Source organism: Oncorhynchus kisutch, linkage group LG2, assembly GCF_002021735.2.
Source record: "Oncorhynchus kisutch isolate 150728-3 linkage group LG2, Okis_V2, whole genome shotgun sequence".
In the NCBI taxonomy this organism is placed as follows: domain Eukaryota; kingdom Metazoa; phylum Chordata; class Actinopteri; order Salmoniformes; family Salmonidae; genus Oncorhynchus; species Oncorhynchus kisutch.
This window is the reverse complement of record NC_034175.2, coordinates 63,550,868-63,567,054: the sequence shown is the minus strand read 5'-3', so window position 1 is coordinate 63,567,054 and position 16,187 is coordinate 63,550,868. Positions and strand designations below refer to the sequence as shown.

General features: G+C 45.4%; 1 protein-coding gene across 1 annotated transcript in view; it reads right to left on the bottom strand.

The window, feature by feature from the left end:
- Nucleotides 1-16,187, bottom strand: part of LOC109904903 (unconventional myosin-XVI-like) — a 139,413-nt gene that overhangs the window by 37,912 nt on the left and 85,314 nt on the right. Inside the window, 5 exon segments of the mRNA XM_031799765.1 lie at nucleotides 9,300-9,673; nucleotides 9,675-10,599; nucleotides 10,718-11,085; nucleotides 15,165-15,426; nucleotides 15,498-15,594. Of these exon segments, the coding sequence (XP_031655625.1) occupies nucleotides 9,300-9,673; nucleotides 9,675-10,599; nucleotides 10,718-11,085; nucleotides 15,165-15,426; nucleotides 15,498-15,594 (2,026 nt within the window).

Genomic DNA, 16,187 nt, shown 5'->3' with positions numbered 1-16,187 from the left:
ACACAATTAGACCCAAACAAATCATGAGAAAACTAAAAGATAATTACAAGACACATCGGCAAGAATTAACAAAAAAACTGAGCAAACTGGAATGCTATTTGACCCTAAACAGAGAGTACACAGTGGCAAAATATTTTACCACTGTGACTGACCCAAATTAAGGAAGCTTTGACTATGTACAGACTCAGTGAGCATAGCCTTGCTATTGAGAATGGCCACTGTAGGCAGACTTGTCTCTCAACAGAAGACAGGCTATGTACACACTGTCCACAAAATTAGGTGTAAAGTGAGCTGCACTTCCTAACCTCCTGCCAAATGTATGACCATATTAGAGACACATATTTCCCTCAGATTACACAGAACCACAAAGAATTTGTGGGAAATCCAATTTTGATAAACTCCCATGTCTATTGGGTGAAATAAAGTGTGCCATCACAGCAGAAAGATGTGTGACCAGTTGCCACAAGAAAAGGGCAACCAGTGAAGAACACCATCGTAAATACAACCCATATTTATGTTTATTTATTTTCCCTTTTGTACTTTAACTACTTGCACATCGTTACAACACTGTATATAGACATAATGACTATTGAAATACATTTACTCTTTTGGAACTTTTCTGAGTCTAATGTTTACTGTTCATTTTTGATTGTTTATTTAACTTTCGTTTACTATCTATTTCACTTGCTTTTTCAATGTAAACATATATTTCCCATGTCAGTAAAGCCCCTTAAATTGAAATGGAATTGAATTGAAAGAGAATTGAGAGAGAATGTAAGAGAGGGTGAGAGAAGGAGAGAGGGACTACAGTGTGTGTATTCTCGTGTAAGAGTGTTAACAATGAATGATGTTTCAAACTGATCTAACAGTTACTGCTTGTGTTCATATCATATTTAGAGTTGAAGGGAAGTGTTTGAACATGTATTTTATGAAACAGTCTCCTTAAATCAATGCAGTAATGGGCAACGTCAGGCCACATTGTACCCATTTAATCAAAAGTTATTTGTCACATTCCGAAAACACCGGGGGGAGACTTGACCGTGAAATTATGCAGTATATACAGAGATTATATACAGAGATTATATACAGAGATTACCAGTACCAGATCAATGTGGAGCTATATACAGGGAATACCAGTACCAGATCAATGTGGAGCTATATACAGGGAATACCAGTACCAGATCAATGTGGAGCTATATACAGGGAATACCAGTACCAGATCAATGTGGAGCTATATACAGGGAATACCAGTACCAGATCAATGTGGAGCTATATACAGGGAATACCAGTACCAGATCAATGTGGAGCTATATACAGGGAATACCAGTACCAGATCAATGTGGAGCTATATACTGGGAATACCAGTACCAGATCAATGTGGAGCTATATACAGGGAATACCAGTACCAGATCAATGTGGAGCTATATACAGGGAATACCAGTACCAGATCAATGTGGAGCTATATACAGGGAATACCAGTACCAGATCAATGTGGAGCTATATACAGGGAATACCAGTACCAGATCAATGTGGAGCTATATACAGGGAATACCAGTACCAGATCAATATGGAGCTATATACAGGGAATACCAGTACCAGATCAATGTGGAGCTATATACAGGGAATATCAGTACCAGATCAATGTGGAGCTATGTACAGGGAGTACCAGTACCAGATCAATGTGGAGCTATATACAGGGAGTACCAGTACCAGATCAATGTGGAGCTATGTACAGGGAGTACCAGTACCAGATCAATGTGGAGCTATATACAGGGAGTACCAGTACCAGATCAATGTGGAGCTATGTACAGGGAGTACCAGTACCATATCAATGTGGAGCTATATACAGGGAGTACCAGTACCAGATCAATGTGGAGCTATGTACAGGGAGTACCAGTACCAGATCAATGTGGAGCTATGTACAGGGAGTACCAGTACCAGATCAATGTGGAGCTATGTACAGGGAATACCAGATCAATGTGGAGCTATGTACAGGGAGTACCAGTACCAGATCGATGTGGAGCTGTGTACAGGGAGTACCAGTACCAGATCAATGTGGAGCTATGTACAGGGAATACCAGTACCAGATCAATGTGGAGATATATACAGAGATTACCAGTACCAGATGAATGTGGAGCTATATACAGGGAATACCAGTACCAGATCAATATGGAGCTATATACAGGGAATACCAGTACCAGATCAATGTGGAGCTATATACAGGGAATACCAGTACCAGATCAATGTGGAGATATATACAGGGAATACCAGTACCAGATCAATGTGGAGCTATATACAGGGAATACCAGTACCAGATCAATGTGGAGCTATATACAGGGAATACCAGTACCAGATCAATGTGGAGCTATGTACAGGGAGTACCAGTACCAGATCAATGTGGAGCTATATACAGGGAGTACCAGTACCAGATCAATGTGGAGCTATGTACAGGGAGTACCAGTATCAGATCAATGTGGAGCTATGTACAGGGAGTACCAGTACCAGATCAATGTGGAGCTATATACAGGGAGTACCAGTACCAGATCAATGTGGAGCTATGTACAGGGAGTACCAGTACCAGATCAATGTGGAGCTATGTACAGGGAGTACCAGTACCAGATCAATGTGGAGCTATGTACAGGGAATACCAGATCAATGTGGAGCTATGTACAGGGAGTACCAGTACCAGATCGATGTGGAGCTATGTACAGGGAGTACCAGTACCATATCAATGTGGAGCTATATACAGGGAGTACCAGTACCAGATCAATGTGGAGCTATGTACAGGGAGTACCAGTACCAGATCAATGTGGAGCTATGTACAGGGAGTACCAGTACCAGATCAATGTGGAGCTATGTACAGGGAATACCAGATCAATGTGGAGCTATGTACAGGGAGTACCAGTACCAGATCGATGTGGAGCTGTGTACAGGGAGTACCAGTACCAGATCAATGTGGAGCTATGTACAGGGAATACCAGTACCAGATCAATGTGGAGATATATACAGAGATTACCAGTACCAGATCAATGTGGAGCTATATACAGAGATTACCAGTACCAGATCAATGTGAAGCTATATACAGAGAGTACCAGTACCATATCAATGTGGAGCTATGTACAGGGAGTACCAGTACCAGATCAATGTGGAGCTATGTACAGGGAGTACCAGTACCAGATCAATGTGGAGCTATGTACAGGGAATACCAGATCAATGTGGAGCTATGTACAGGGAGTACCAGTACCAGATCGATGTGGAGCTGTGTACAGGGAGTACCAGTACCAGATCAATGTGGAGCTATGTACAGGGAATACCAGTACCAGATCAATGTGGAGATATATACAGAGATTACCAGTACCAGATGAATGTGGAGCTATATACAGGGAATACCAGTACCAGATCAATATGGAGCTATATACAGGGAATACCAGTACCAGATCAATGTGGAGCTATATACAGGGAATACCAGTACCAGATCAATGTGGAGATATATACAGGGAATACCAGTACCAGATCAATGTGGAGCTATATACAGGGAATACCAGTACCAGATCAATGTGGAGCTATATACAGGGAATACCAGTACCAGATCAATGTGGAGCTATGTACAGGGAGTACCAGTACCAGATCAATGTGGAGCTATATACAGGGAGTACCAGTACCAGATCAATGTGGAGCTATGTACAGGGAGTACCAGTATCAGATCAATGTGGAGCTATATACAGGGAGTACCAGTACCAGATCAATGTGGAGCTATGTACAGGGAGTACCAGTACCAGATCAATGTGGAGCTATATACAGGGAGTACCAGTACCAGATCAATGTGGAGCTATGTACAGGGAGTACCAGTACCATATCAATGTGGAGCTATATACAGGGAGTACCAGTACCAGATCAATGTGGAGCTATGTACAGGGAGTACCAGTACCAGATCAATGTGGAGCTATGTACAGGGAGTACCAGTACCAGATCAATGTGGAGCTATGTACAGGGAATACCAGATCAATGTGGAGCTATGTACAGGGAGTACCAGTACCAGATCGATGTGGAGCTGTGTACAGGGAGTACCAGTAACAGATCAATGTGGAGCTATGTACAGGGAATACCAGTACCAGATCAATGTGGAGATATTTACAGAGATTACCAGTACCAGATGAATGTGGAGCTATATACAGGGAATACCAGTACCAGATCAATATGGAGCTATATACAGGGAATACCAGTACCAGATCAATGTGGAGCTATATACAGGGAATACCAGTACCAGATCAATGTGGAGCTATATACAGGGAATACCAGTACCAGATCAATGTGGAGATATATACAGGGAATACCAGTACCAGATCAATGTGGAGCTATATACAGGGAATACCAGTACCAGATCAATGTGGAGCTATATACAGGGAATACCAGTACCAGATCAATGTGGAGCTATGTACAGGGAGTACCAGTACCAGATCAATGTGGAGCTATATACAGGGAGTACCAGTACCAGATCAATGTGGAGCTATGTACAGGGAGTACCAGTATCAGATCAATGTGGAGCTATATACAGGGAGTACCAGTACCAGATCAATGTGGAGCTATGTACAGGGAGTACCAGTACCAGATCAATGTGGAGCTATATACAGGGAGTACCAGTACCAGATCAATGTGGAGCTATGTACAGGGAGTACCAGTACCATATCAATGTGGAGCTATATACAGGGAGTACCAGTACCAGATCAATGTGGAGCTATGTACAGGGAGTACCAGTACCAGATCAACGTGGAGCTATGTACAGGGAGTACCAGTACCAGATCAATGTGGAGCTATGTACAGGGAATACCAGATCAATGTGGAGCTATGTACAGGGAGTACCAGTACCAGATCGATGTGGAGCTGTGTACAGGGAGTACCAGTACCAGATCAATGTGGAGCTATGTACAGGGAATACCAGTACCAGATCAATGTGGAGATATATACAGAGATTACCAGTACCAGATCAATGTGGAGCTATATACAGAGATGACCAGTACCAGATCAATGTGAAGCTATATACAGAGAGTACCAGTACCAGATCAATGTGGAGCTATATACAGAGATTACCAGTACCAGATCAATGTGGAGCTATAGACAGGGAATACCAGTACCAGATCAATGTGGAGATATATACAGGGAATACCAGTACCAGATCAATGTGGAGCTATATACAGAGATTACCAGTACCAGATCAATGTGGAGCTATATACAGGGAATACCAGTACCAGATCAATGTGGAGCTATATACAGGGAATACCAATACCAGATCAATGTGGAGCTATATACAGAGATTACCAGTACCAGATCAATGTGGAGCTATATACAGGGATTACCAGTACCAGATCAATGTGGAGCTATATACAGAGATTACCAGTACCAGATAAATGTGGAGCTATATACAGGGAATACCAGTACTAGATCAATGTGGAGCTATATACAGAGATTACCAGTACTGTATCAATGTGGAGCTATATACAGAGATTGCCAGTACTGTATCAATGTGGAGCTATATACAGAGAGTACCAGTACCAGATCAATGTGCAGCTATATACAGAGATTACCAGTACCAGATCAATGTGGAGATATATACAGGTAGTACCAGTACGAGATCAATGTGGAGCTATATAAAGGGAGTACCAATACCAGATCAATGTGGAGCTATATAAAGGGAGTACCAATACCAGATTAATGTGTACTTTGAAATTTGTCATTTGGAACAACTTTGAATTTTGACGTTTGAGAAACATGGATGAAATTCTAATTCTGTGAGACCGTGAGAGCTTGTTGCTCTACAAGGTGTTGAACACATTCCACAGGGATGCTGGCTCATGTTGACTCCAATCTTTTCCACAGTTGTGTCAAGAAGGCTGAATGTCCTTTAGGTGCTGGACCATACTTGATACATACAAGAAACTGTTGAGTGTGAAAATTACAATTTAGCGGTCTTATGGCTATTTAGCAGTCTTATGGTTTTTAAGCGGTCTTATGGCTATTTAGCAGTCTTATGGCTATTTAGCAGTCTTATGGCTATTTAGCGGTCTTATGGCTATTTAGCAGTCTTATGGCTATTTAGCGGTCTTATGGCTATTTAGCAGTCTTATGGCTATTCAGCAGTCTTATGGCTATTTAGCGGTCTTATGGCTATTTAGCGGTCTTATGGCAATTTAGCAGTCTTATGGCTATTTAGCGGTCTTATGGCTATTTAGCAGTCTTACGGCTATTTAGCAGTCTTATGGCTATTTAGCGGTCTAATGGCTATTTAGCGGTCTTATGGCTATTTAGCAGTCTTATGGCTATTTAGCAGTCTTATGGCTACTTAGCGGTCTTATGGCTATTTAGCAGTCTTATGGCTATATAGCAGTCTTATGGCTATTTAGCGGTCTTATGGCTATTTAGCAGTCTTATGGCTATTTAGCAGTCTTATGGCTATTTAGCGGTCTAATGGCTATTTAGCAGTCTTACGGCTATTTAGCGGTCTTATGGCTATTTAGCAGTCTAATGGCTATTTAGCGGTCTTATGGCTATTTAGCAGTCTTATGGCTATTTAGCAGTCTAATGGCTATTTAGCAGTCTTACGGCTATTTAGCAGTCTTATGGCTATTTAGCAGTCTAATGGCTATTTAGCGGTCTTATGGCTATTTAGCAGTCTTATGGCTATTTAGCAGTCTTATGGCTATTTAGCAGTCTAATGGCTATTTAGCAGTCTTATGGCTATTTAACAGTCTTATGGCTATTTAGCAGTCTTATGGCTATTTAGCAGTCTTATGGCTATTTAGCAGTCTTATGAGGCGCTGTCATGCCCCCTTCACAGCTGTGCGCGTGTGTGTGGACCATGTTATGTCGTTAGTGATGTGTGCGCCAAGGAACTTGAAGCTCTCGATCCGCGCCACTACAGCCCCATCGATCTCGTACATGTTTTGGAACACTGTGACCTAGTGCAGCTCTAGTGTTGACCCTCCATTCATATGAGTGATACATACTTCTGCTCTTCTTCTCCAAAGGTGAGGTCCTGCTTCTCCAGTACTAAGGGGCCTACATATGCTGCTCTGCATGCACTATACAGGCACTAAACACAGATAGAGCTACATAACATATATATGGGTACTGTAAAGTGAGTGAGTGAGTGAGAGTGAGTGTGTGTGTGTGTGTGTGTGTGTGTGTGTGTGTGTGTGTGTGTGTGTGTGTGTGTGTGTGTGTGTGTGTGTGTGTGTGTGTGTGTGTGTGTGTAAATAGGAGAGCGAGACGAGGGACACCTGAGTCCTATTTATCAGCCTGATTCCTCCCTGCCATATGTAAACTGGGACTTGCATGCGTAGTGACATTTGGTGAAATTGCCTTTCTAAAGTAATCTCTTAACTTCATCAGTGGAAGGGACGGCTGTGACCGGACCATCTGTTCCCCTTCAGAGGCGTGGAACCCCAAATCAATTCCCATCATGTTGTTACTGTACCGTTCCAGAATGATATGGAATATTCCAAGCTGGGGTATGATTGGTATATAGCTGTGATATTTAGGTGATATTGGATGTTACATTCCCAGCAAACATCATATCTCTGATGAGATTGAGTCTATATGAATGATTTTAATTATCTTATATGAGGTTAGATTGGGGTCTGGTAGAGAGAGTACCTGCGTATGACAGAGTGGCTCTCTCCCCAGCTGCAGTAATCATAATCTAGTCTTTGTGTCTCAATGCCTATAGACACCTGTTTAATATTAGCTCATCTACCCTTTGTTACTCCATATGATCTGACCCAAAGAAGGTGTTTTAATATCAGATTTATACATTGTGATGACATGATTATGTGATTGTGTTGTCATTAGTTAGATTTCATCCTACATCACATCAGAGTTTGATAATGGTTGAGATTATTTTTCATTGTTTGCACTAATGTACTGTACAGTAGCATCAGCATCAGTGTGTGGGTGGGTGTCATGCCGTGCACGCATTACACGTTCAACTGAGACGTCCTGTCGCTTAATTAAGACAAGTGTGATTACATGTGGGAAGGAGTGACGTATCTTTCACAATCTGAAGAAGGGAAATCACCCTCTCACCTCCTCCTCCTCGCTCCTGAAATTAATTCATTTCAATTCAATTCAAAGGCTTTTTTGGCATGGGAAACATATGTTTACATTGCCAAAGCAAGAGAAACAGACAGTAAACAAAAGTGAAATAAAAAATAAAAAATGAACAGTAAACATTACACTGACAAATGTTTTAAAGGAATAGAGACATTTAAAATGTTATATATTGTGGCTATGTACGGTGTTATAACGATGTGCAAATAGTTAAAGTACAAAAGGGAAGAATAAATAAACATAAAAATGGTGTTTGTTCTTCACTGGTTGCCCTTTTCTCGTGGCAACAGGACACAAATTTTGCTGCTGTGATGGCATATTTCGGAGTTCATCAAAATCGGGTTTGTTTTCAAATTCTTTGTGGGTCTGTGTAATTTGAGGGAAATAAGTATCTCTAATATGGTCATACATTTGGTAGGAGGTTCGGAAGTTCCACCTCATTTTGTGGACAGTGTGCACACATTCTGTCTTCTCTTGAGAGCCAGGTCTGCCTACGGCGGCTTTTCTCAATAGCAAGGCTATGCTCACTGAGTCTATGCATAGTCAAATCTTTCCTTAAGTTTTGGTCAGTCACTACATTCAGGTATTCTGCCACTGTGTAATCTCTATTTAGGGCCAAATAGCATTCCAGTTTGCTCAGTTTTTTTGGTAAATTCTTTCCAATGTGCTAAGTATGTATCTTTTAGTTTTCTCGTGATTTGGTTAGGTCTAATTGTGTTGCTGTTCTGGGGGTCTGTCTGGTCTGTTTGTGTTTGTGAACAGAGCCCCAGGACCAGCTTGCTTAGGGGACTCTTCTCCAAGTTAATTTCTCTCTAGGTGATGGCTTTGTTATGAAAGATTTGGGAATCGCTTCCTTTTAGGTGGTTGTAGAAATAGGCACTTTTTAGGATTTTTATAATTAGCAGGTATCGTTATTTTGCTCTGCATACATTATTTGGAATTAGCCTCTGCTGTGATGGATTCATGTCTTCATCACCTCAGAGTTTAGCAACACACACTTGCACACACACACGCACACACACATACGTGCACACACACAAAGACACACAAAGACATACAAAGACAAAGTTCTGGGGTTGTCTGGATCAAATGTGTGTGTGTGTGTGCATGGTCAGGGGGTGTATGAGACAGTGTGTGAAGGAATTCACAGAGGTAAAGGTCATCTGTGTATGTGTGTGTGTTACATTGTGACTCACCTCCCTCCCTCATCTTGCGTCCTGTAGTGGTCTTCTTGAGCAGGCTGCGTCCAGAGCTGAACAGGGTGTTGAGCTCATCCAGGGCTGGCTGAGGGCTGGTCAGGGGTCTCCCGTTGGCTGGGTTGAACAGCAGGGGCGAGGATGAGCAGGAGTGGGCACGGCGTGGCTCTGGGCGGGTGGACTTGGCCGGAGAGTAGGGAGGGGGCTTGTCCCCCGCAGCCCTATGAGACGAGGAGGCGTAGGAGGGCTTGGGAGATTCCAAGCCGCCCCCACCTGTGATAGAAGCAGCCCGGGTAAGGGAGAGTATGCTGGACTCTGGGGGGAAGGGAAAGTGGGAGGGGGGGCGATAGGGGGGGGGGCAGGGCATTGGCGGGAGGAGGGGGAGGCGGAGGGGTGAGGGGAGGATTGGGCTTGTCTGGGAGGAGGACGGAAAGAGAGGGGGAGGAGTCAGCGCGCTGGCGGTAGTACTGAGGTGAGAGGGGGCTGTCTGGGCCGGCGTAGTTCAGGTTGGACTCAAACACAGGCAGCTTCTTCACCTCCAGAGGGGTGAGGGGCGACTCGTCAGACGCAGGGGAACAGGTGACAGGGGAGGGGGGGAACACCAGGAGAGGGGGGCGGTGGGTGAGCAGGTTGGGGAATGGTGCAGGGATGTCACACCTGCCTTCTTTACTATGAGGGGGCATGCTGTTTCCTCCGGCGGCAGATGTTTGGGCCTCCATGGTAGTAGATACACCCCCCAGCCCTGCCCTCTTCCCCTCTCCACTCTGAGAGGGAGACAAGCCCAACCCTAACCCCCCTAACATCAACCCTAACGCCTCCAGCTTCCCAGCTGCCTTCGCGGCAGCAACTGCCCCTCCCACAGGAAGTCCCGCCTCCTCGGGAAGGAAGTATTTCATCTCCTCATAGACAGCCTCGGTGTCTCCCTGCTCAGGGCTGTCGGGGGGGTCCTGGTAACTCCCTCCCAGACTGTAACTCCTGCCTTGAGCCCCCACCATCTCTATGTACACATCCTCCTCATCCTGGTTATGGTGCAGGCTCAGTGTCGCCCCCTGTGGGCCGTCCACAGACGCTGCACGCTGTATCAGCCCTCTCAGACACCCCATACCCCCTAGCCCTCCAGTGCGGGACAGCAGGGCCAGTTTGACATCAGCGGGGCGGAGCTGGAGGTGGTTAAAGCCGGCAGCGTTGATCTCTTCATAGGAGCCAGTGAGCTTGGTGTTGGGGTTCCTCTTGGGCTTTGGAGGAGGCACCTTCCTCATGGTTGTGTAGTCATCACTGTGGGGTCGCGGCTTGGACAGAGCTGGGGAGGGGAGAGATGAGAGGAGAAACAGTTCACAACAGTCACACTGACAGCTGTGTTTTGGGCTACATAGAGGCAAAGGTAATGATAGTTGGTGTGTTGTGGTGTATATATGCACCATCCGTAGGTGACAGCTGTGTTTTGGGGGGGCTCCCTGCAGGGGACCCATAGCCCTCAGGAGTGGGGCTCTCTCTCGGGGGTCCCAGTGTCAGTCCGGCACTGACCGCCTCGTAGGACGCACTCAGACGAGTGCTGGGGTCCCGCTTGGGTTTAGGGGGAGGCTGTTTCCGTGGTGATGCCAGGCCTCCCCCATCCTCAGTGGTATGGGCCGCCTGTTGAAGGGCCGGTCTGGTGGATGGGCCATGGCTGGAATGTACCAAGTTCTCTATAACCAGGGGGATGGGCACTGAGCTGGAGCGTAAGTGGCGGATATTCCGTCTCCCCCCATTGACAGAACTGTCTTGGTTTCTCCTCTTCTCCACAACCCTACATGGGAAATCAGATTGACATGAGAAATAAAGTATTTTCTCTCTCTATTGCTCTAAATCACTCTCTTCCTCTCCATTCCACATTCTGTCTATTTTTATTTCCTATCTCCATCCCTCCTCCCTCTCTCCTTTAAACCTCATGATGGACAAACACACCTTCTGTTGAGATTTGATCCTGGTTCCAACCAAACATAATAAGATGGATTTTCCTTGAGAGCAACAACAATAAGATAATTACTTTCCATCTACAAATCCAGATTAATTGAATTATTCCCATCATATCATCCACAGACTCCACTCAAATGTATGGCTGCATCATCTGTCATGCAACAAATGCATTCTAAAGAGGCCAATACGGGGGATAAAGAGTGGAAACTCTATGGATTGTTTCTGCTTTAAATGTATAAGTCTAATCGGCTTGCTGTAATATGATAATATGATATTCACTCTGCTCTGTAGGTTGATATTTCCTTCTCCAATCTGGAGGAAGCCATCTGTTGGTCCCTCTGGACCAGGTGGAGGGGGGGTTGTGTTTGTCTGTAAAGTGTGAGAGAGATAGTGTGTCTGTGTCTCTGTGTGTTTGTTTGTCCGTGTGTGTGTGTGTGTGTGTGTGTGTGTGTGTGTGTGTGTGTGTGTGTGTGTGTGGGTTGCTTGGTTCTTATATCATTGTGGGGACCTAAAAAGTCCCCAGAAGAAGAGTCCTCTCAAGGATAGTGAAACAAGGAACATTCTCCCTCGTGGAGACATTTCCCACGTCCCCATGAGGACAAAGTTGGTTTTAAATGTAGTGGTTAGGTTTAGAAAAAGGTAAAGATAAGGAAAATATGATTTTGAATGGAAATTAATTTTAGGTCCCCACGAGGATAGAATAACCTAACATAACGTGTGTGTGTATATGGAGGGCCTTCAGAGCCTGAAGAGGTTTCCGACTGACTTTGGTAAGAGTGGGAGTAGCGTAGTAATCTGGAATGGGACACTCCCACAGGGATCCCAGAGACACAATACCATCCACCCCACCACCTCCCTCACCCATATCCCCCTTCCACCTCTCTACACACACCCTCCCTCACCCATATCCCCCTTCCACCTCTCTACACACACCCTCCCTCACCCATATCCCCCTTCCACCTCTCTACACACACCCTCCCTCACCCATATCCCCCTTCCACCTCTCTACACACACCCTCCCTCACCCATATCCCCCTTCCACCTCTCTACACACACCCTCCCTCACCCATATCCCCCTTCCACCTCTCTACACACACCCTCCCTCACCCATATCCCCCTTCCACCTCTCTACACACACCCTCCCTCACCCATATCCCCCTTCCACCTCTCTACACACACCCTCCCTCACCCATATCCCCCTTCTACCTCTCTACACACACCCTCCCTCACCCATATCCCCCTTCCACCTCTCTACACACACACCCTCCCTCACCCATATCCCCCTTCCACCTCTCTACACACACCCTCCCTCCCTCACCCTCATCCCCCTTCTATCACCCTACACACACCCTCCCTCATCCATATCCCTCTTCCACCTCTCTACACACACCCTCCCTCACCCATATCCCCCTTCTACCTCTCTACACACACCCTCCCTCACCCATATCCCCCTTCCACCTCTCTACACACACCCTCCCTCACCCACATCCCCCTTCCACCTCTCTACACACACCCTCCCTCCCTCACCCTCATCCCCCTTCCATCACTCTACACACACCCTCCCTCATCCATATCCCCCTCCCCCTCTCCACACACCATCCTTCACCCGTATCCCCCCCCCCTCTCCACACACCCCCTCCTCACCTGTTAACCCCTCCTAATGCTGATGACAGTATTAGTGTGTGTGAGAGAGAAAATGACTCTTGAGATGGAGGAGGAGAAGGAGGAGGGAGGAAGGGGGGATTACCAGTGACATCCCGACCCCTTCTTCCTTCTGTATCTCCCTCTCTACCCCCTCCTTCCTCCCTGCTCTCTCCTCCCCCTCTCAATATCTCCCTCCCAAGCCCCCATCTTCTAGTCTCTGTCCCAGTAGCAGATGTCCTGTTAGCATACAAGGGCACATGGAGGACAGAAGCACAGGTAAGAGTGTTGTGTGTATGTGTGGGTCTCTGTTTTTGTGTTTCCTCTCTCTGCAGGATGTACACCCCCAATGTTAAATAGCATTTTAAAACACAATCAGACTTTCAGCCAATTGGAGGCTTATCTCTGTCTGATTAGCATGTTCAGAAAGAATACAGGAATACATTCTAAAATGACAGCCTCTCTCATTCTTTAGTCCCTACACTGGAAAAGCATTTTGGGCCCGTCTTACAATTCAAACAATGGTTGCCATGCCAACTACAAGCTATATAAAGTGTAAATCAAAGTCCACTGACACCAGGAAAGGATAGTCTGACGTCTCACTGTGACATAGATACACAGCCCACCACCACCCCCGGGGGACGCATAGCCTGAACACGCATCTCCGCATAATTCCCAACCAACGCGTCTCCGGTACGAGTTCTCTATTTATTTGAATGCATTGACAGTTGTGGCAACAGTTGGGGAAATTGTGCTGAGAATTCGAAAAGAATGAAAGGCAACGGTCAAATATTCTTCAACACTTGTGTGTACATGTACACATTCTGGACTATGATTTTACACAGCTGCTACTTGCTGTTTATTATCTATTTATAGTCACTTTACCTACATGTACACATTACCTCAACTAACCTGTTCCCTTACCTACATGTACACATTACCTCAACTAACCTGTACCCTTACCTACATGTACACATTACCTCAACTAACCTGTACCCCTACCGACATGTACACATTACCTCAACTAACCTGTACCCTTACTAACATGTACACATTACCTCAACTAACCTGTACCCTTACCTACATGTACACATTACCTCAACTAACCTGTACCCCTACCTACATGTACACATTACCTCAACTAACCTGTACCCCTACCGACATGTACACATTACCTCAACTAACCTGTACCCTTACCTACATGTACACATTACCTCAACTAACCTGTACCCCTACCTACATGTACACATTACCTCAACTAACCTGTACCCCTACCTACATGTACACATTACCTCAATTAACCTGTACCCTTACCTACATGTACACATTACCTCAACTAACCTGTACCCCTATCTACATGTACACATTACCTCAACTAACCTGTACCCTTACCAACATGTACACATTACCTCAACTAACCTGTACCCTTACCCACATGTACACATTACCTCAACTAACCTGTACCCCTACTGGCCTGTACACATTACCTCAACTAACCTGTACCCTTACCTACATGTACACATTACCTCAACTAACCTGTACCCTTACCTACATGTACACATTACCTCAACTAACCTGTACCCCTACCGACATGTACACATTACCTCAACTAACCTGTAACCCCGCTTATTGACTAGTTACCAGTTCCCCCTGTATATAGCCTCAATATTGTTATTTGACTGTTTAACTTTTTATTTAACTTTTAACTTTAATTAATTTAGTAAATATTTTCTTAACTTTATTTCTTGAACAGCATAGTTTGGTAAGGTCTTGTAAGTAAGCATTTCAGCTCTACACCTTTTATATTCAGCACATTTGACAAATAAAATTGGATTGAATTTGAATGCGCTGCAGCTATAGGCCAGTGTAGGCTTGGGGACAGTGCTGAAACATTAACACATGCTGATGTTTAACTCATTATCCTAGCAATCACAATATGGAATTATAGTCACCAACCAGCACAGGCTCAATGACACCATAACTCACACATCACATGACACACACACTGTACACACACTGTACACACACTATACACACACTGTACACACACTATACTCACACTGTACACACACTGTACATACACCTTGTGACCTCTACATCTCTATAGTATCTGTGGTGGATTGGGTGAGTTACTTACAGCCACAGAACATAGTCTATATTCAATCCATTATCATTGTATTACATCATACTATTAGCTTCAAATCAAATGAGAAACACAAAACCACAAGGAGCGACATCTCTACGAGGGCGAAAGCGGTGGTCTATTACCTTTTGGGGGTGTCCTCCTCTTCGCCAACTGGCTCGGGCCTCTCACCGAGGGGCGGACTGTTGCTGTGTGACCCGTTGCCATGGCAGCGCTGGTGGTTGCTCTCGCGGGCGATGTCAGAGGCGTTCTGGATGACCAGGTGGTCGTAGGTGCATAGGCCCTGGTCTTCTGCCCCCTGGAGGAACCTCTGGATACTGCAGTCCTCAGTCGGCTGGGACGACAGTCTATGGCGCACACGCTGCCTGGCCAGCCAGCCACGGATCACTGACAGAGGATAGGGGGAAAGAGAGGGGTTAATAACGCACAGGCACACACAGAGATGCAAGTTGTTGTACCTTTCTGGCAGATGATGATCTTCCTGTGTAGTTGGTGGCAGCGGTCGTTGAGCTGGTCAGCTTGCCAGTACCTCAGAAATACCTTATTGCTGCTCATCTGAGACAGAGACAGAGAGAGACAGAGAGAGAGAGAGAGAGAGAGAGAGAGAGAGAGAGAGAGAGAGAGAGAGAGAGAGAGAGAGAGAGAGAGAGAGAGAGAGAGAGAGAGAGAGACAGAGACAGAGAGACAGAGAGACAGAGAGAGACAGAGAGAGACAGAGACAGAGAGAGAGACAGAGAGACAGAGAGACAGAGAGTCAGAGAGAGACAGAGAGAGAGACAGAGAGAGAGCGAGACAGAGAGAGAGACAGAGAGACAGAGAGTCAGAGAGAGAGACAGAGAGAGAGACAGAGAGACAGAGAGAGAGACACAGAGAGAGAGGGAAAGAGAGCAAGAGAGTGAGGGAAAGGGAGAGGGAGAAACAGAGAGGCAGAGGGAAAGAGAGAGAGACAGAAAGAGAGAGAGAGAGACAGAAAGAGAGAGAGAGAGAGACCGAGAGGGAGAGTGAGCGAGACAGAAACAGAGACAGAGAGGGGGAGAGAGGGAGAGGGAAAGAGGGAGAGAGGGAGAGAGATTGAGAGTGAGAGACAGATGTATAAAAAAAACTAAAACATCTAAACAAGAGGAATTAGCAATACAAAATGGTGACAT